Below are 21,962 nucleotides of genomic sequence, written 5' to 3'. Positions count from 1 at the left end.
ACTCAGGCTTCACAGTACGCAGGTGTGAGGCCTGTATTCTACTGCTTAATTACATGAATGCTGTGTTCTGGAGTGAGGACGTCTGGTATTCAAAACCAGCTCTACCACTTTCTGCAGGACCCTGTGCAAGTCACTGCACTTCCCTGAGCTTCTGGCCCCCTATGTTTAAAATGGGGAGCGCCAACAGTCCCTACCACACAGATCTGTTGTAAGACTCACATGAGATGGCGCCACCCAAGTGCTGGGCTCAGTGCCTGGTACTAAACAGGAACTCGGTGGACATTTGAAAGCACTAACAGCACCACATAATGGAAGCCTAGTGGAGAAACAGAATTCAGAGACACCAGGTTTCATTTTCTACTGTTGCAGGAACCCACGAAATTGGAGAGTCAACAACTCTAAGAGAGCTCACTCAAAAACCAGAACACCAGCTGCAAAGAGTCAGTCCCGGTTGTAGAAATTGCCACCACAGCGAGCTGGTTTCAGTCCCTGGTGCCAGGCCTGCCAACCAAGGAAAAGATCCAGAAGGTGCTGATGTGCCTCAGTGCTCTACTGTGTCAAGTCTGTTCGCCAGTCACCTGCTCTCACTGTGCCCCAAACAACCAAGAGACACGCTGTCATGCTGTCATCCTCACTTCAAAACTGCATCGTCAAAGGAAGCACACGTCTTCCTCAGCCACCAATCTTCCGTGTGAACTTCCATTGTGTCCTTCTTTCACATTAACGAAAAGGAAAAAAGTTGGACAGAAAAAGGGTTCTTATCCCCTCTAGGCTGTTCTTATCTGTGCAAACACTGATTCAGTTTTGGTGTCCTTACTACACAGGAATTTTGTCCTTCGCCCTCATTTTGTGCACTGGCATTAGGAGTCTGACACAAGCTCATAGGCTGAGTCCCCTGGATGATGTGTAAGGCTCTGGTTATTTGAAACCACATATACTTATGTGTATATATGAAACAAAGTATAATAAGTTATAATTTTCTAATAAGAAAGTACATCTCAAATGTAAAGATCTTAGGCTCTCTTTAGCACATTTCACAGTCCCTTCCTAAAAGCAGCTTGTAGTCAGAATGCATGTCTCCTCAGCCACAGAGATCCGTTCTGGGGTGGGCAGAGGACCAAGGTGGGTCAATCAGAAACAATCCTGAGGTTTCTGCTAGAACTGCATGGAATGTGAACTTTGGAATGCTTAGGATGCTAAACTAGGGTCACCCAGCCTGGGGCAGCTGTGGGCCCCTCTGCCCCTGCGTGGGGAACCCGAGACTAAAACTACCCAACACTGAGCAGAGCCAAGAGATGCTCGTGCAGACCTTTCATTACTTCCACGTGCTCAGTTAAACTCATACTAGCAGCCTCCAGTTTAACAATGGGCTCCAAATACTTGTTTGCAATCCATTTTGTCCTGGGGAAAGGATGACGCATAGGTGGTTCTAGTGTTCTTAGGCTCACCCCAAAACCCAATGTCATTCACAATCTGGCTGGTCTGCAGCATTAACGATGCTATGGTTACTGTCAGATGCCTAGAGAAGCCTGAGATGACCCCTTCCTATATCCTTTGCTCTATCCAATTGAGAGCAGACCCAAGGGTGCATGATCAATCTGTCTGCAGCTTCTGCTGATCTTCAGTCAATTCCCATCACCTGCACTGCTACCCTTATGCAAGCCACTGCCATTTCCCTCTTGTGCTAGTTTAGTAGTGTTCCAGCTTGTCTCTCCACTTCTGCCCTTGCTCCCATTCATTTTCTTTGCAACACAGCAGCCAAGTAATACTAAAGTCAGATCACAACACTGTCGTGTACCAAACCCTACTTATCTTAGAGTAAAAAGCAAGGTGCTTACAGTGGCCCACAAGGCTATACATGACCTGACTCCTCTCCACCCGGTTTCTTCCCAACACCTTCTCTTACCACTCCCTGCATTCTCACAGGCTCCAGCTACATGGATCCCTTGTTCTTCTTAGAACACACCAGGCATGGTGCTGCCTCAGGACCTTGGCACATGCTGTTTTCATTGCTTGGAACTTATCCTATATGGAGTGTGTTTGACTCCCTCCTCTTTAGGTCTCTGCTCAAGTATTGCCTGCCAGTTAGGCCGTCCTTAACCACTCCGAGCACTCGTGGCTGTGTCCCAGCATGCCCCTCCCTTTCCAGAGTTTGCTTTCTGCATTACATGCTTGACACCATCTCGGGTACTATAGATTTTGCTTACTAGCTTTGTTAATTGCCTGTTTCCCTCACTAAAATGTAAGCCCCATGACAGCAAGGATTTTGTCTATTTTCTTCTTTGATATCACCAGCGCCTCAAAGAGTGTCTGGCACACGGCAGGGGCTCAAAATGGACTGAATGAACAGAAAGGAGGGAGGGATGGAAATACGACATCTGTTCAGCACTGATGAAGCTTCTTAGATGAAGGGCAGAAGCTTATGTTTGTCTAAGTGGTGTAAGCAGCCAGGCTGCCTGCCTCACTCAGCTACACTGGCTGAGAGGGTAGTTGAGAAAACATAGAACTTACAAGCAGAAGCTGTCAGCAGGCTTCTCCTGGGAAGCAGTAAGAATAGGTTCAGGGCAATGGTAATATAAGGACGACTTACTGTCAGCCATTTTTATCTTATGTATATTAAATGCCACATAACATGCTAAACATGTTCCTATCACTCAGTTTTCAGCAGCAAACTATCAAAATATTAAGCTAAAGCAGAGTTCTTACGTGGCTATAATGGAATATGGCACAGTCTCAGAGAAACTAAGTTTAGAAACTAAAGCCCAAATTAGAAGTGGGATTTGCAATCAGCAAGTTGCAGGGCTGAGATTTGAACCTGTATCTCCCTGGTTCCCAAGCATCAGCCTCTTCAACACTAAATCCCAGAAGCTTTTCATAAATGCTTTGATCTCAATAGTGGCTCTACCCACTGGCTTCTTCCAGATATAAGCGGGTGTCCCAGGTGTTGACACTAGAAACACTTCAGTTGCCTTACCTTTTTGAATAAAGGGGCCACGGGCTTCTGCTCCCCACTGCACCCCCCAGGGCAGCATGCTTCCAGCAGATTCCCTCACTCCCCTCACCAAGCAGGTGCTTCCCGGCTTGCTCACCTCCAGTAAACTAGCACAGCGATGAGAAGGATGAGGCACACGAAGGTCAAGGCTGATACCACAATCAGAGGGATGATCCACTCCATCCTTCCTGGAGAAGGGCGGCCTATTATCCCAGAGGTGTTCTTTTCTGCTGCAAAGAGAAACCACAGCAGTTAGAGGGCAGAGGCTGGCGGAGACAGGGAGCCAGAGTGACCCAGACTTCTGCCCCAGTCGGGGCACCCACAGACACCTGGGCTGCTGCTCAGACTGCCTGATGGTGGTGGTGGGGGGCAGCCTGCAGCCCACACCGTTTCCTCCCGAGTCCCAACCCAAATGGGGCCTTTGCTGCTGGCTGTACTCCGCATTGCCAGTGGGATGGATTTGCAGGAAGAATTCAAGATGTTTTTTAAAGAGAGCTGTGCAGCAGGCAGATGTCCATCCTTACTACAGGAACATCACTGGGCCAAAGCGGCCCTTGGACACACCGAGGAAAGATGCTCAGCCTGAAGGCAGCAGCACGCTAGCCCTGGAGAGGGCCCCTGGTGGACTTGTGAGCGCCTGGGCAGGAAAAATGGCACCATGGATTTTGCTGTTAACCAGATCCGAAGACGATGGTTACATGCATTCTTTGAGAGCTTAGCAGCTGCCACCCATCTCCTGGTAACTGCACCCCAGTTCTGCTTTGGGAAACTGCGGCTCCCTAACACAGTCATGGTGGTGCAATCGTCCAAATGTGGGACTCCCCAGCGCCCCAGCCAAGGACAAGCGTGGGAATGCGGTTGGGACAACGGGCTCTCACCCTGGAGTCGCAGCCGGCCACTCATTCTGAGTAGCAGCCCACTGGCTGCCCATCGGTTCTCAGCACCCAGGTCCCTGGAGAGGCTGTTTCTCCTCGAATCTGGTTCTACAGCTTTTCCTTTGGTTTCATTGTCCCCCACCCTAACCCTTGTGAAAACTCTAAGACGACCAAAGACAGGAAGCCATGCCCCACTCTGCCCCCAGTACATGTCTGTCTAGAAACAGCGGCCAGTGGAGGGGTTCTCGGGAAGGCTGTGAACTGGCTCAGGATCCTCTTGGGCCCACTGCTACCTCTTACCCGAGCAGCTCCTTGCTGTGTGTCAGGCCTCAGAGCCTCAGGCAGACCCTGCTCTCTGTAGCATGGGGTAGATGCCTAGAAATCTCTAGGTGGCCCAACTGGAGCACGGGAAGAGCAAACGTGGGCAGAGGCAATCATGGGAGGCAGGTGGTGAGAAACCGAAGGTTAACTGTAACCAGAGGGAGAAGGCCCCTGAAAAATCCAACGCTGAAAGCAGGCTGACGTGTGCTCAGTGAGATTCCTCCTGCTTTACAAAAACGAGGCCAGTGTTCAGCCAGCACGAGTCCCCCTGCAGGACGGACTAAAGGAAGGGCTGGCTAATCAGGCTGCGTTTCCAAGTGAGAGAAGGTGGGCTGAGCAGGAAAGAAATAAGTGGCCCTGGGAGCAGATTTTTAAAGAGGCAAAGCTCCCGAGCAATAAAGCATGTTTCAGTGCATTTCACCGGGTTTCCTCGAACGCAGCTGATCTTGATTATGTTCTTTGTTCCATGCAGGACCCCGAGAAACAAGCAGGGCCAGATGTATGCCCCGCTCACAGGTAAGAAAACGGAGGCAGGCAGGTGAGGCACACTCTGACTAAAAACAAGAGAGAACTTCACAGTTTAGAAAGTGCCTTCCTCACAGCGACAGCTCATGCTTCTTGGCCCCTAGCTCCACAACTTTTGTTAGATAACACACCTTGGAGGTGTTACTCCAAAGTAAAGCAAGTGTCACAATAAAGCAAGTCAATCTTTCTGCTGGTGGACGGTCTTGCCTTCAATTTGTAAAAAACATAGTATCTGTGAAGCACAATAAAGCAAATCACCCCCAATGAGGTCTGCCTGTATTTGCCAAGCCCATTGTGTGGCAGGCATGGCGTAGGACACAGGTGGCAAACACAAGGCCCGCAGGCTGAATCTGGCCCGGGGATTCTGGAGGGGTTCCCTCACATTAGGGCGGGACCCCAGCCGAGTTCGGGACAGAGAGCACTGCAGCGGTGGGAGAACGAGAACAAAGGGGGGAGGAGCAAACTGGGGAGGCAGAGGCCAGGTCAGCCAGGGATTTGCTGGCTGGATAAGAACAGGTTTAGTTCCAGGGACAATGGCAGCTACTGCAGGGCTGCAAATTGAGGCAGACAAGGATAAGCTGTGTGTTTTCTCCCTCCACGTAGAGCTTTAATACCAAAGCTTTGGGGACCGGCCAGAGCAATCACAGTTGCAAATAAGAATAATCTTGTAGGGCTCCAGCAGGGGGCAGCCCAGCCAGGCAAGTATCTCAAAGACTTGGAGGTGAGTTAATAGAAAAGAGGGCAGAGGGTTGCCACCACATGCCATGTGCCCAGTGAATTCAGAATCCACCCTGTCAGGCCCTTGCCTCCTGGAGGGACTCCCAGTGTTGTATTTCCCACCTCCGTACAGACACTGATGCCTTCCTGGGCTACTGCTGAGTAGGCAGGTTGGGGAGGAGGCCGAATCCAAATTCCACACCCTACTCATCTTACCACGGAAAATAACTCTTAGCCAAAATAGTCCCTTTACACTGGTATCTCTACACAGTCACTGGAAACAGCATTCCGTGGAGTTTCTGCCACTGTAAAACCAGTCAACAGTGGCCACTCCAGAGTGTCTGGGTCTTGGAGGGTCTTTAGGAGCGATGGTCTGGTTGTGAGGATGAAAACTGTCCCTGAAAACCCATCTATTGGCAATTATGCCCGTCCCTCCACTCCCATCCTCCACAAAGCTGAGGGTGAAAGCTTTCATCAGAGTCTCAGCAAGTTTCAGCAGGTAAGACTGAACCAGTGTGGCCTCATCACCATCAGAGGAGAGAATGGAGTTCTGCAGAGGCTAAGGGTCCGGATGTGTCAGCACCAACATGTAGGGTGAGTAAGAGACCTAAGGAAGTTTTTGATAGCAACTCGATCTTGACCTTGACAAATAGCAGGCAGCTGAATTTGCCCAGGTCTTTTACATAAAGGCCAAGCAAAAACAGGAGTGCTACTGGATTTCCGTGCGGGGAATGATAAAATCGATTTCATTTTCAAATCCCTGTGTTCATGGTACCTGTAACCTAAATGCCATTCTATCCCCCCAGGTTCCTGTCACTCTCCTGAGGAATTCCACTGCCCTCAGGGACAGCAAGGCTGTGTGTTAGTTTGTGAGTGGGGCCTTCCATTTACCCTGTCATCTCCTGCCTTTCCCACCACTGAATTCCAGCTGCACCCAGCTGGCCAGCGACCACCTGGGCCACAGTCCCACCACTCTTTGTCCCTGCCCATCCTGCTGCCAGGACGCCCCCCCCACTCCTGCCCCTAGAATCCCCCCTTGATCCCTCCATCTGGTTCAGGGGCTACCTTCTCTGTGAGGCCTCCCCAGCCCGGGTCCCTGTTCTCTCTGGAGGGCAGAGTGAAGAGCACAGGTTCAAATCCTGGTTCTGCCACTTTCTATGCGACCTTTAACCAGTAAGTCCAATCAGTTTGGGTGGGAGATCTTCATCTATGAAATGGGATAAAAGAACCTGCTTCCCAGGCCCACAGGAAACCGTAACGGGAGCAGACTGCTCGTGGGCCCCGCATCGTCGCCGCCCTCCTCCATGTCTCTCACTGAACGCACCCACTCAGCTGCCTTCGCTCTTTTATTACTCAGGTCCCCAAACGTGGGGCTGACTTCCACGTGGAGAGGGCAAAGCTCTGTCTCCTGGCTACATAACTCCAAGTTACTTCACCTCTCTGCCTCTGTTTCATCGTCCGTAAGTGGAGAGAGTAACACTGCCTGCCACGCCACAGGGTTGTGGGCATTAAATGGGCGAGTGCATGTCAAACACTCAGAGTGCTGCCTGACACTCCTCAGCCCCTGGTTAATGTTATCGCTGTGACAGTTGTCACCCCTCACCACACACTGCATCACTAATTATCGCCACCACTGCCCTCTCCATCGACAGCCTAGCACAGCACCAGGATGTACTTGGAAATCACCAGAACCTCAGCCCTGCGGGCCGTGAGCATTGGGGACCTCGGGGCGAGCAGACTCCTGGCTGGGGGCCAGAAACTCAAAGGTTGCCCAGAGATACCAGCACACCACACTCTTGCTTCCTTCAGAAGAATCACTTGTCCTGCAGCCTGACTCAATCTGTGGCCCAGCAGGTCCTCAAAGGAGAAAGTGTAATGAAACAGTGAACTACTAGAAACTACTAGGAATATACAACATGCCACCGGGGGTGAGTATACAATCTTTCTCTTTCCTCTTGTGCCTTCAGTCCTGATGACTGTCCTCAGGCCAAGGTCCCCAGAGATTAGAACACACCAAAACCTTTGCAGTGCCACCAAGATCCTGCACTGCAGAGTCAGGCAGACCTGACTATGAAGTCTGGCTCAGTCCTTTCCTGCTGTGTGACTGGGCAGTGACTGCCCATCTCTGAGCCTCTGCTCTCCCCCGTATCAAGGGAGACAGATGGTAAACTCATCTCTCGGGAGACTTATACGTACAAGGATTAAATGGGAATCCGTGGGAGGCAGACTGTGTAAATTACGACTATGTACTTTACAGAGCCAGATGCAGAATGAAATCACAGGGCCTCTTGTTCGCAAATTACTGCAGTTCCCAGGTGATGACAGCAGAGCAGGAGAGAAAGTGCAGGGCCCCCGACGGAGCTCCAGTGCCTGCAACGGCCCCGTGGCGGCGGCTGCCCTGCCCCACGCTGGCCAGTGGGGCAGCCGGAGGGCGTTCACTCTCCTCCTCCTTCCAATGCATGTGAGCAACAGCACTGACAGCGTGACAAAATCAGGTGTGTCCACCTGTTAGGGGCAGCTTGCTTTTATTCCTAGCTTCACTTGTAACCCAGCTACCCTGAGAAGGTCCGCCACCATGTGGCTGCCCAGTCACGGAAGGGTGTGGTCCCTCTGTGATGCCTAAATCCTGAACCTGGAGGAGTTAATGCAACTCTGCCTCATTCCCACCTCAGATTTGTCCAGATGGCTTGGTTTCCCAGCAGGACTAGCCCTTCCATCCCTACTTGCCATGGGCTATGTGAACAGGCCGCCCCCAGATGTGTGCAGCTTGGCACCTCTGCCACTGTAATTATTAAATTCTGAGTGGGCTGCCACAATTTAATAAGCAACAGAGTGGACATAAAAGTCAGCAGTGGATTCATCTACTGGAAATGTTACAGTTGCCAACACAGGGCTGGGTTCCCACGCGGCGAACAGGAGCTGGGTCCCAGCAGCACAGTCTCCATGTGGCACGTGCCACCAGCTCGCCCCAGTCCTCACTGCTCCCCAGTGTCCCATCCCCAGACCCGCTCTCCACACTCCTGACTCCTGCTGCCAGCTCACTCCAGCCCGTCTGCTGCAGGCTGCGGGGTGGCGCTCAGACCAGGGATTCGGCAGAAGAACACACACTTGGGTCTTTGAAACAGGCTTCACAACCCAAAGCAAAAACCGCTGTCTCCTCAACTGCCGACCAGCATCCTGAAATGGTGAACCCGGCCCAAGAGAAGAGGCTGTTTGTGTCTCAGGGAAGCTTTCCTAATCCATTACTTCTTTTCAGAGACATTTCATTTCTCAATCAATCAGAAACTAATCATGCTGTTACTCCATGGATGTGACATGGGCCATTCCCCTCCGTGAACCTGGACGGTTTTCATACTCTTTCCAGAGCTCTGTCTTGCTGGTCTGTGTGAGAGGATGAAATGAGAGGGGTAACAACGCCCACCCCCGCACCCCGCATGGAGGTGAGGTGCAGATGAAGGGCTGCTGGGTGGGTCAGAAGACCTGCGGCCAGATGGGGCCAGGAACCAAGAGAAAAAGCCTGCGTCAGAAAAGTCTTCCGAATGGCACTTGGAGAAAGACACTAACTAACCCTCAGTGAGTGTTTGCAGGAGGGGGGTAAGCTTAATGACCGCCCCCTTGACAGACACACAGCGTTCCTCCATGCAGGTTTTATTTCAGAATCCAACAGAATCTTGAGTACAGTGCCTCCCTTCTGCCTTTTGAAAAAATTTAAAAAAAGAAAAAACAGTTTTCAGTGGCATATGTCATCACTGAATTAATGCTGTTTGCCTTTTACTGGCTTGGCTCTCATCCCAGTAGAAGCAAATAAAAACGGAGTACAATGTACTATAAATGCTACAGGCGGTGATGCATCAGATGGACCCATCTAAAGCGCTTCCTACCCATGGTGAGGGCGCAACTTCCACTACAGGACAACACCCTCTCCGTTGTCCAGACTAAATGGGCTTGGAGCCGAGGGGCCGTTGTCTATCTGAATAGGGAAAAGCAGGATCCTTTCACTTTTGGAGAAAGATCAACAGAGAGCCAATCTGTGCACGTAAAACTCTACAGCCTGGTGTGATTGTGGGCAACTTGACCGTATTTGTTCTGAGTAAAAACCACCCACATCCGTGAATTAAGACGGCTGCCTTTTTAAAAAAACTGTAGTAAAAAACCCATAGACTTTACCATGTTAACCACCGCTATGAGTGCAGTTTAGCAGCGTTACGTACGTTCACTCTGCTGTGTGAGCAGTCCCCAGAGTGCTTTAATCTGCAGAACCGAAAGACCGTCCCCACTGAAGCCCAGCCTGGCCCTGTCAGCCACCACGCTGCTCTCTGCCTCCGTGACTTCGAGTGCCCCAGGCACCTTGTGTGAGTGGAGTCATACACATCTGTCTTTTTGTGACAGGCCTATTTCACTTAGCGTGATTTCCTGAGGTTTCATCCACACGGTAGCATGTGCAAGAATATCTCTTCTTAGGGCTGAGTAATATTCCATTATATGTATACACCACATGGTGCGGACCCATTCACCTGTCAGTGCACGTCTGGGCTGTTCCTACCCCTAGGCTGCTGCACATAATGCTGCTGTGAACCTGAGTGCACACACACCTCTGCAAGACCCTGCTTTCAGTTCTTTTGGGCACATACTCAGAAATGAGATGGTTGGATCACCTGGTGCTTCTATTCTTAATTCTCTGAGGAACGACCATAGTGTTTTCTGTAGTGACAGCACCATTCCATATTCCCACCAACAGTGCCACACACGAAGGTTTCAATTTTGCTACAGCCTCTCCAACACTTGCTATTTTCTGTTTTGCCTTTTTTCTTGATGGTGGCCTCCCCTAACAGGTATGAAGTGAAAAGGTCGCTGCTTCCACACAAGGCCACGGAATCTGTCTCTCTTATTCTCAACCCCTGACTCCAGCTCACCGGTGTTGCAGGATCATGACTGTCAGCTAGACACACGTGTTTTCCTGCAATGGGACGCTGGCTCCCCGCTCCCACCACTGTGTCTGGGCTGCGTTAGGGTATCACGTGTTTCCGTTTCCATCCGCCACGGAGCGCACCTCCTTAGACTCAAACCACCAGGCCAGCCCGCCATGTCTATTTCAATAAGGTGTTAGAAAACTGAGGGTGTTTGGTAACTTCTAAGCCCCATAAATGGGGCCGGTCCTGACCTACCAGACTGCCACTGCGCACACTGAGGGGCTGGCTACCAGTCGGGGCGGATCTGTGAACCTACTGCTGAACACCAAACACCCAGCCCCAGACACCCCCAGTTCCCGACTTCAGTCTCCCCGAAACCCTGCCTGTTCTCTGTGCGTCTGGTTCCCACATATAGAGATAGATAAGCTGTCCTCCTTCAAAGACCACTCAGCAGGGGCTGGAAACTTCCTTTGGGAGCAAACTGAACAAACTGGCCCTTAAGAACTCCCAAGCCACTCCAAGCAAGTTCCTTTGTCAGTCCCAAGAAGCCATGGCCAAGAGCACGGGCAGTTACTTAGGAAACCTCTACTGAAACAGGGTGCTGGCCAACAAAACCAGCCCTGCTGAAAGCTGCTTCGGGTGGCCATCACACACGTGTTTGCTGTGACTTATTTAAACAAAGTAGGGCTACATTTCCCACCTGTGTACCCGCCAGGGAGCACCGCGTTCTCGAATTCTGCCCTATCTTTGTGAACCTGTACCACTCATTACTTGTCCTATGCTGTTATTTTTTTCCCCTCAAGTCAAGTTCTTTGAAAAGAAAACTTTCTGTTAATATGACGAATCAGTGTCTCAACCACAGCACTAGTGGCATTTTGGACCAGGCAACTTCGTGCTGTAGGGACTGTCCTGTGCCTTGTAGGTTGTAGCAGCCCTTCTGCAGTCACGGTGACAACCGGCAATGTTGCAGGATGTTGCCACATGTCCTGGCAGAAAGGGAGAAACCATATATGGTTAAGAACCTCTGCCATAAATGAAAACGGCTATCTATTTTTAAAGCACACTATTCAAATATATCACTTACTAATTATTATTTCATCTGAAATCATCCTGTGTTGCTCCCTCAGGGAATAAGCCTCAAAGCACAGGGAAGGGAAGCACGGTGTGGGTGGTCTCCCCTGAACCATGGAGTTAGGGCCCATGCTGAGTGAGCCCTGTCTTGCCCGGGCAGCTTAGCTCAGGGCACGCCCCTTACAACCTCTGGACCTGTTTCCTCACTGGCCTAACAGCAGCAATGCCAGCGCAGCCCTCTGGGGGCACCAGAGGGTAACTGACACTGCTGTTGGGCTTTTAGCACAGGCAACCCTAGCCCAGAACAGGATAGGTGCTGTTACTGTTTCTACAATCAAAGGCTCTCCAGCAGGGTTCCTTAGAGCTTGAGAGCGCCAAAGAGGCACCGCTGTTTCCCCAGAGGAGCGGAGGGGTCTGCTCAGCACCCTCTACTCAGCTGAGCGCAGAACAGCAGCCGCAGGTCTCAGGCCAGCTCTGCCCACTCTCAGCTCCTGGCCTGGACAAAATCTAACGTGACTCCTGCACTGGATGGACCCTTCCTTTAGCTCCTGGCTCAGGGCCGATCCGGGAGGCTTTCAGGGAATGAGTGCTTATAACACACTTCTGAGCGAGATTCAGTCTGGAACAAAAAGGTTTCCTTGATTTATGGAAACAAGAAAAAACCCTAGCATTAAGTGATGAGTCTCTAGACTATGCCCACCGCAAAATGCTTTGGGGCCTTGTGCAGTGTACCGCACCCCAAGAACATTTCCCCACATCAAGTGGATTCTGGGGGTGTCTCCACCACATTCCGGCCATGGCTCCTGCAGGAGGGACCGTGTTGGATTTCCATGCAACACACACCCCACTGAGGCTCCACACTCAATGGCGCTAACGAAATGCCTGCAGAGATGCGGCGACTACACAGAGGCCTCTAATCCTCTGGCTGGCCTCTGGCACTGGGGCAGCTACAACAATCGATGCTGCAGCAGAGCCAAGCACCAGTGGTTCCTACCTACCTATCGGCACACGTGAAAAAAATTGTTTTAAAGATTTGAACTCACTTAAAAGTTGGGAAAACCTGCACCAAGACCTGGATTTCTGGCTCGCTAGGTAGGCCTCCTTGCTAGCCACACTCAGGTGGAGATAAGTGAGGCGGCCCTCTTCAGGAAGGACGTGTGCTGTCCAGTTTGCCGCAGTCCTCGCCTCTCCCTGATGCACAGCACCTGCCTCTCTTCTCTCACTGGTGTTACCTGACTGATTTCCGTAGGGCTCCGAGTTCCCCATTTCTTCAACAGAAGGATTCTCCCTCCTCACCTTCCCTGTGAAGGAGTATGCTAAAGCTACTTACTCACAGGACTTGAAAAAATGCTATCAATCAAGTGTATTTAACAAGCCTCTTGGGGATGCTGGTAAAAACATAGTTTGTAACTTTAAACCTTAATGCTTCTTTCACAAAGAGTAAATATGAACTGAAATAGTTGTTTTTACTGAATGTGAAGAGAAAATAAATGTGGAGATTTAAACAAATGGGCCTGCTCAGTCTTTCAAATAAGTCACAACTAAGATGAAAATGATAGTGATTTCATATGAAAAATCAATACCCAGCTGGAGGAGGTAAAGGAGGAGGGTGGGATGCATGGAAGCGAACTCAGTCCCTGGAGAAGGTGTGCTTTCGGGGGCGGTTTGAGGGTTCCACCCTCAAGTCACTCACATCCTTTCCTGACAGACAGGCACAGATATTTCTGCAGAAACTGGGGGTCCGCAAATGACGGTCCGCAGGTCGAATCTGGCCCACTGTCTGTTTCTGTGACCAGTTTTACTGGAACTTAGTCACATCTGCTCACTTACGCATTGCCTTCGGTTGCTTCTGAGTGGGGGGACACGGCCCCACGGCCCACCCACCCGAAAAGGTCACTGTCTGGCCCACTGCAGAAACAGTGGCCATCTCTGGCTCAAACAGTCAGCACTCCCACTCTCAGATCTGAATTGCCTGAAATTCTAAAGGAATCTCCCTCTCACCTTGGGAAGACTCGAGGCTTCCCACGGAAACAAAGGTGGTAAGGAAGACTTTGACTTAGTGCTGGGGACGGAGCAGAGTCCTCGGAGGTCTGTTTAAATGCCAGTTCATTGGGGACCATAGTCCTATCGTGCTCTTTAAGGTCCAGGGACGACTGCAGAAGAAAGCACAGCTGGGGCTCCTCATTGTCACCATGCTGACTGTATGGCCTTGGGCTGCTCCTTTTTCCTTGTCAGTGACAGCAAGGGTGCCTCCTTTTACCTACCCCTTCTACACCGACGGCTACTGTTATCCCCACTCTGCACAGGACTCTGAGCAGACACTGGCCTGAGGACCTGGAGTATGTGAGGCAGCCCACGGGGCGATCTGGCTCCGAAAGCTAGTCTGCCAAGACTGCTGCCGGTTGCAGCTGGAGAACCACACGCCCCGCCCTGGAGGAGGGAATGCCAGCTGTTTCCTCTCCACTTTCTCTGGAATCTGGACTTGGACTCCAGCTGCCATGACCCATCCCCCTTCCCTGGAGCAGGTCCCCACTCCACTGCGGACTCTCAGCGTGTAACCATTCCCAACCCAAGCTCTTCACAGTCACCTTGTTCGGGAACGTGGGCAGAGCAGTGTCTGAGAGGAGCAGCCTGACAACCGTGCCAGCGCCCGCCGTCCAGAGGACACCCCTCAAGCTTGCCAGTCAATTCCAGATCCACCACTTGTCTTTGGAGAGACTGCAACGGCCCAAGCTACCATCGTCATCACCTCCTAACTGGGATTCCTGTGTCCACTCTTGCCCGAGTGATCTTTCAAAAAAGTCCATCAGACGCGTGAGTCTTCTGCTGAAACCCACCCCTGGTTTCCCATCAGCTAGAATCAAATTCTCAGCCTGGCGGACAAGCCCCTTCCCAGTCTGAGCTCGGCCTGTCCCTGAACTCGTCCCACACCCCCCTCCTGACTCTAGTCCACACAGATTGGCCTTCTGATGGCCCCTTGGCTGCTCTAAGTCAACCCCCACTGTGGGGTCTGCAGACCCGCTGTGCCCGCAATGTTCTCACGTGGATCTTTGCATGGCTGGCTCCTTCCCGCCACCAGGGTCTGCCCAAACGTCATTCGTCACCGCTTGATGCTATAGTGCCACTCACCACCCCAGCACAGGTGACACATTTGTTTACTGGAACATCCTTGAGCTCCTCTGCCTGAGCACAAACCCCAGAGGAACAGCTGCCCGCTTTGACCCATCTTCCCGATGCCTAGTTCAGTCTGTGGGTGTTTGTTCACTATCCTCAAATCTAAGAAAATCAACGTCTTCACAGCAGTTGCTAGAGGGAACATCACTGTTCACCCAGGAATGGCTTCAAACAGCTTCCAAGTGGCCTGGTGTCTCCTCCACCCGGTCCCACTGCAGGCTGCTCTGTACCTGGTCCCTAAAACCAGGCGAACTGAGCGACACCCACAGGAAGCCCACACTTCCAGAAACAAGTCTGCTCCAGCTTCAAAGAGGCACGTAATTCAAAACATGAAAATTTATTCTAAGTTGTATTTTAACATACGAGATCTCAGCTTTAGATGAATTTTAATGTTTACAAGTGCAAAAGCAAATAAATATTTACCAGTTGCTTTTTTTTTTTTTGCACTCTTATAACTCCACAACAGCTTAGATGCAAAAAGTTGTTGTTAAACATCTTGTAGTCTGGCAAAAAGAAGAATTTCTTATTAAGAAAACCCCTCACAACAATAACAACCCCTGATGCTCACGACTTCCGTGCAGAAGCTATTAGGGTGGTTCGTTAACATCTGAGTGCATGGCACAGCCCGAGTGCTGCCGGTCAGCGTGACGGCAGCAGCACCTCACAGAAGAGGCCTGACCAGCCACCCCCTGGGCTCACCAACCCTACGCTGGGCTCTGGGAGGGAGAGCCAGGCTGGGATCGTGGGCTAATCCCGGCTCTCCCTACACTAAAGCTTCTCTTCCTTTAGCTTTCCACATAAATGCTACGCCCCAAAAGCGGCCTTCTTTAGGCAAGGAAGGCCGCTGCCATCCTTGTTGTTCTTTTTGACAGCACCCTGTTTATTTCCTTTATTAGCATTTCACAGTCTCCAACTTCGGTTAGCTGGCTTTCTGGCTCGTCCGCCGACTTTCTTGCTTGCTTTCTAACGCGCCCGCGGCCCGACGTGCTGGCACGTGCTCTAGTGGCTGCCACAGCTCAGTCCGCTCCTCCCCGCCCTGAGCTCCCAGGGCGGGGCTGCGTTCACCTGGGCTGGCGCCCAGCGCGGGGCTGGCACCGAGCAGGCAGTTCATAAATACAGGTGTTGAATACGTGACTAAGGTATTAAACCTTAATGAATAAGTTAATATCAATGTCTTCTGTATTCATTCACTTCACTGTGTGGTAGAAGTCCTTGGAGTTACTCTGAGGAAAGCAGATTTTACCAGGAAAAGTATCAAGGCAAGACTTATTCTAGCAACAGTAAGAAAGTAGGTTACTCTTACTAAAATAAAATATAGTCACACACACACACACACCCCTTCTATCCCAGGGACACATACAAGCCCAGGATCACATACCAGGGACACATACAAGTCCAATTCTGTATCTTCATACTCTAAGGCCATCACTTTTTAAAGGGCCAGACTGTGCACAGCAGCGTGGAGCCTCCGATGAGAAGTCACTTACCTGGATTAACAGTGATAAATCTGCTGTCCTCAGAAAACCGGTCCCCTCGGGACACAGGCTTCTTAGATGGCATTTCGGGAACCTCGTGATCACTCCCTTCATAATGTTCCTCTGTGACTGTGGGGGGCACTTGGGTGGAGGTGACCGAATCGGAGTCCAGGCCACGGTTGGCATCCCCTGTGTCATCGGGCCGGTCGGTGGGGGCAGCAGTGTGGTCTTGCTGGGGCCCAGGTTTAGTCTGATGCCCCCTGTCCTGGGCAGTTCTACCGGGAGACGAAGGCATGGGGGTGGGCTTGGCATGACCCCGCCCCTGGGCAGCATGGGTCACCCCACTCTTCTCCTTCTTCTCGGAGTCCTTCTCCCCCTCCTCCTCATGCTCCCGCTCCCCATCCTCACTCTCACTCTTCTCATCCTTTTCCCCTTCCTCGGTGCCCTCACCGTCCTTGCTCGGTGCAGTGTCACCGTCTGGGCCAGGAGAAGCCGCGGCCTCTGTGGTGGCCAAGACTGGCCTGACAGCCTGTTTGCTGGCTGCTGCAGCTGTCGGGAGGCGCGTGGGCCACACAGTGCTGGGGAAGGAGGAGATGCCACCACCGCCAAACCCGAGGCCGGCCAGGAGTGTGCTGGTGACCACAGAGGCCACTGTGGCCTGGCTGCCGCTGGAGGACGGGCCCATCCCAGTTGCCATGGAAACAAATGAGAACGGGATGCCAGAGGATGTCCAGGTTGAAGACCCCGAGCTGATGGGGGCCATGTCTGCTGAAGAGGCAGGAGACGCTGTGGGCTTGAGAGGGTCACCCAGGTGGTTGGGGTAGAGATGAAGGAAGAGAAAGCAGAGAAGTGTCAGCCCTCAGATTAGAAAAAAGGTCCTTATGACCCTCCAAGGGTTCTATGCATTTTTTATTTCACTCATGTGGATTCCCAAAGTGTGGTGCCAAAGCTGACATTAGGTGATCATGGATGACCAACTCTGACCTTAATGGTTTTACAATTACTCTTAAGTAGCATATCAAGCCAAACTTTCCATGATTGCTCAGGAGGTGCTAACGGGCAACAAAGTAAGCAGCACTAAATGTGGCGGAAAGATAACTATGGAATGAGTAGTAAACCGGCAACATCAGATGGGCGTCTGACCATGGGTGGCTCTGGACACCACACAGCGCTCATGTCCAGAAAGGCCATCCAGGATCCGGTTCTGCCATCTCACCCCATGCTGGGCACGGAGTGTACAGAAAAAGTACAGTTGCTGTACTTTTCCGAGTCTCTGCATTCACCCATGTCAACATCTCTGCCCCTGTACATGACAACAATCGCTGCTCCACTTAACAATTGCCCACAATGTGCGGGGGCTTCCCACGTGACCCTGGATGACCATCGCCCAGTTTTACAGGTGAGGAAACTGAGGCACAGAGATGTGAAGGGAAAGTGATAGGGCTGCCTGTGTCCAACCCTCAGCTCCTTCTCCCTGTACTAAATTGGGGCTCAATTGTGGGACCGCAGTGCTCTGAGTTGAGTTTAATTTAATTCTCATAACCTGGTGTTCAGAATCCAGAAATCCATCCAACCGCTTACATAGTTCAAAACAATATAACCAGAACACCCTAGATTTGACAACTTTTATCACAAAGCTTTAATTTGAAAATTTGATAATCAAGTTAGCAAATGTTGAGTTCCAAAGTGGATTAATGCAGTGCCACGTGGCACATAACATGAGGCACTTGAACGAAGGAGGCCAGACAGCCACGCTGCACCAGCACAGGTGCCTGCTCTTGGGTCGAGCTGGGCACATCCCATCCCTCACCGAGCCTCAGGGTCCTCAACCAAAATAGGGCAATAACACGAACAATCTTGTGACATAGTTAAGAATAAATAAGATAAAATAATCTGTGTTTTGAAATCCAGAAAATGCTCAGTAAATTTTAGGCGATTATTGTTATTACCAATGATGTGACCAATAGTATGATTATTACACTAGAAATAGGAAAACTTAGATATTGATTGAGGCTCCAGAAATCTTCAAATCCATGTATCTTTAGACAAACGATTACTTCTGAATTTTAGCATATGTCCAACGAAAGGCTTGGAGCTGACCTTGTGTACTCCTACATCCTAGAGATAATAAATAAAAACTAGACAATTTTACCTTGACAAAAATTATGCTGTGTAACATTACTGCTTTAATTCTGTTGTACAGCATGTTTTCATAATGTATTTAATTATACACAGTGAATAATGTATTTTTTAACCTCTTCACATCAAGCAATTACATAACATCATACCGCCACCTTGTGGTGACAGTTTTAACTGCAGGCAAATTAACAACCAGGACAAAACGATTACTATTCTCTACTTACCACTCCTGTTTTAACAATTCTGGTCCCTTGGAATATTCGAGTGGTATTAGCTGAGAAACAAAAAAATAACATTGTAAACTACGAATTTTTTGGTTTTTTGTTCCAACAAAGCTTTATTACAAACATAAATGTCAATTACATATAATTTTCATGTCATGAAATATTCCTTGTTAGATTTTTTCCAAACCGTTTAAGAATATGAAACCCTTCTTCGGTTGTGAGTCATTAAAAAATATGCACAGGACTAGATTTGGCCTGTGGGCCATAACTGGCTGAATCCTGTCTTAAGTTATTAGCCTAATTTTTTAATAGTTAATGATTTCTGATTTATTGAGGTAAACTTACTTAAAGAAAGTACAGATCTTTAGTGTAGAGTTAATTTCCACCTCTGTGAACACCAGTGTAGCCACCACCCAACTGGGAAACACCCTGGCGGGTCTGCACCTGCCCCCTCCAGGCGGTGCCCCTGCCCCTCCCTGTCAGGGCTCTGTTTCCGAACTTCATATAAAAGGAATCCTATTATTTCACAGCTCCTCTCCATTTGCTTGTTTATGGTTTCTTATATTATCATTTCAGTGATTACAATACATACCCTAATTTTATTATAATTTACCTTAAATTAGCACTTCTAACATTTTCTAAAAATGTAAGAGCTACACAATTATTTAACTCTATTGACCTGCCTCACCTTTTCTGTGCTGTCAAATATTTCACTTCTACGTAGGTTTTAAAACCCATTGTTGCTTTAAATGGTCAAATTCTTCTATACTAACCACACATTACTCCCCCTGATGTTCCTTCCTTCCTGCAGTTCTGTTCACTCATGCTATTATTATTATTGAATTATATAATTTTTAAAAATGTTTACTTGTGCTAAAGTACACACAGCACAAACCCTACCACCTTCACCACTGTTACACGTGCAGTTCAGTAATACTACGTTCACGCCGTCAGCCACGGAGCTCCAGAACGTTCCGCCCTGTAAACCTAAACACTGTCCCCATGGAACAGCACGCCCCCACCCTTCCCCCAGCCCCCACCCTTCCCCCAGCCTCCGGAAGCCCCACCTGCCTTCTGTTTCCTCGGGTTTGACCCTCTAGTACCTCCTGTAACTGGAATCGTGCATGTTTGTCTTTTTGTAACAGGTTTCCTTCACTCACTTCACTGTCCTCACGGTGCCTTCAAATGGCAGACTCGCCTTCCTTTCTAAGGCTGAATGGCACTCCACGGTGTGGGTACCACATTTTTTTAAACCCATTCATTATTGATGGACGTTTGGGCTGTTTCCACCTTTTCACTATTGTGAATAATGCTACACACTGTAACTAAAAAAAAAAATGCCATGTCAAACTGAGCTTTTGTCGTTATCTTAAAAACCAGTAGTATTAAATAAACTAAAAGTCTGCTTCCTATATATACATGACACTGAAAATTAACAAAAAAGGTTAAGTACCACAATAAATGACCTTTGTGCTTGCTGTTGTTTTTATCTAAACCAGAAGTGGCAGTTGACCAATATAAATTTTGTGTGGCCTGCAAGCTACTTAAAAAAAAAAACTGAATTTGCTGCCACTGTGAATTTGTGTTTTGTGAACACTGCAAACAACAACCTTCACTGAAAAAATAAATCCCAAATTCTCACTTATCCTGAAAAAATCACAATTTTTGGCAAAAACTGAGCTCATCTTCCTGCAGGGCAACAGCTGGCTGAGGCTACGGGCCCCTCACCCCGTCCAGTGGGCATAGGACCTCCCATTTCCTGCCGACAGCCCTCCCCTCCACAGCACACGCCCGCTGCCTGGCCCAGGGGCACCTGTGTTTGCCACCTGACCTAACCATATATTCAGTTTGTGCAGCTGTCAAGTGACGGGTGCAGAGACAAGTGCAGGGAACAGGCAGGTGGAGAAGTCAATACCAGCAGGTCGAAGAGGGCAGCCTAGGAAGCAAAGGCTCTCACCGCAAGTAACCAGAAGCACCAGGATCGGGGCTGCACTGGCTGCCTCAGACAGGTCTGTGCACCTCCCTTCGTCAAGACAGGAACAAAAGTTCCCAGGAGACCCGCCTTGCCGTTTCCTTCCAGAGGCGCTGATTGTGGCCCAGGAACTGAACAACCACTCTACCCGCATGCCTGCTTTTCAGGAGCCTTGAACTTTCCAGCAGGCACAGTTCTACCCATGCTGACAAGGAAGTTCCTACGGGACCTTTCTGACTGGGAGTGCTCAACCTGGGTCCACAGGGCCGAATGGAATTCAAGGACAAGGAAAATCAACACGTGTGTTGTCCCTTGTCCCCAGGCTCTCACTGAGATACAGCTCTTCCTCCCACAGTGAACACAGGAACAAATCCCAGGCCTGCTAGCAGGACCCGAGACTTCGTCTCCGACTGGAACCAGGCATTTTCTCACTGCCTCACCGTTGCGGCCCGTCTGGAGAGCCACTTCTGTTCAGCCCCGCCCAGAAATCCCAGCAGCTAACAGACCCACCACTTGTCACGGAATTCTTTAATAAGAAAGTGCACACATTACCACATTCCACATTTGTTTGTTTAAAATATTTTGACAACTGTATTTGAATATACGTGGTATCCTTTACTATGTATTTTCTTTTAAGTCATTTTCAGAGAGGATCCATCAGCTCAACAGAGCTGCCTGATGGGTCTGTGGCTCAAAGAAAGACTCAAGAACCCCTGTTTCCCATGACTGTTGAGAGCCACAAAAAAGGCTTTGAACACTTAGTAAGTCAGTCCTGTTTATCACTCATTTGTTGAAGACGGGGGGCTCTGTGGCTAACATTTACTCTTTGGGGGTGGTCCGCTGCTGTGCATACATGACTGGGCTTTGGAGTAAGAAATCCAGACCCGACTCAGTAGCCAAGCGATTTCTCACAGGTTACTTAGTTGCCCGAACACCATTTCCCTCCTGTAAAATAACACCTGCATCGCAGGCCACCACGCGGTCAGATGAAATAACTTATGGGCAAGTGTGCAGTAACTGCAGCATTCTCTAGATACTGCTTGCTATTGCTGCCATTATATTTACGACAGTAAGGTAAAGGTAACATACTTACTGTTACGTTATAAGGGTGTAAGTAGTGGTATATTTGCTATGATGAGGCAAATATCCCACACGACTCCCTCATGCTCCCAAACCAGAGGTAAGGTTATCACTGGGAACCCTAATTATTCCAAACAAGGCTTCTGTTTGGAATAAAGTTTCCAAGCTTTTTCCTTTTCCGTTAAAACCTAAGTCCTAACTTAGAAACTTTTGTACACTGGCCCCTACTGCTCATAAATTCCCACCCGGCTCACCAGAAAAGGTACGTTGGCTTACTTCCAGTTAAGACGGAGTTTTTACGCTGCCTCCTGGATGCTGTAGGGAAGATGCTACAGCCACTGTGGGAAGGAGTGAAGGGTCCACACCCTTTGTCAGCACACGGGACAAACACCAGTGCACAATGGGGGGAAACTCGTATCCACTTCTAAGCAAAGAAGGTCTACGGGAGGAGACACCAGCCACCTTCAACAAGCCACTGTGTTCAGAC

The 21,962-nt window shown here is 49.8% G+C and overlaps 1 protein-coding gene across 3 annotated transcripts in view; it reads right to left on the bottom strand.

The window, feature by feature from the left end:
- Positions 1-21,962, bottom strand: part of PTPRG (protein tyrosine phosphatase receptor type G) — a 715,684-nt gene that overhangs the window by 76,174 nt on the left and 617,548 nt on the right. For 2 of the 3 annotated variants that reach the window (XM_037040813.1, XM_037040815.1), the window contains exons 11-13: positions 18,424-18,473; positions 16,073-16,853; positions 3,090-3,222 (exon numbers count right to left, since the gene is read on the bottom strand). In XM_037040813.1, coding sequence (XP_036896708.1) covers positions 3,090-3,222; positions 16,073-16,853; positions 18,424-18,473 — 964 coding nt within the window. The remainder of the gene's footprint in view (positions 1-3,089; positions 3,223-16,072; positions 16,854-18,423; positions 18,474-21,962) is intronic. The other variant, XM_037040814.1, reaches the window with a different exon arrangement.

This window comes from Sturnira hondurensis, unplaced genomic scaffold (genome assembly GCF_014824575.4).
Source record: "Sturnira hondurensis isolate 20B ecotype Veracruz unplaced genomic scaffold, ASM1482457v3 Scaffold0002840, whole genome shotgun sequence".
NCBI lineage: Eukaryota > Metazoa > Chordata > Mammalia > Chiroptera > Phyllostomidae > Sturnira > Sturnira hondurensis.
Note: the sequence above shows the minus strand (reverse complement) of the source record. Positions and strands in the feature narration are given on the sequence as shown.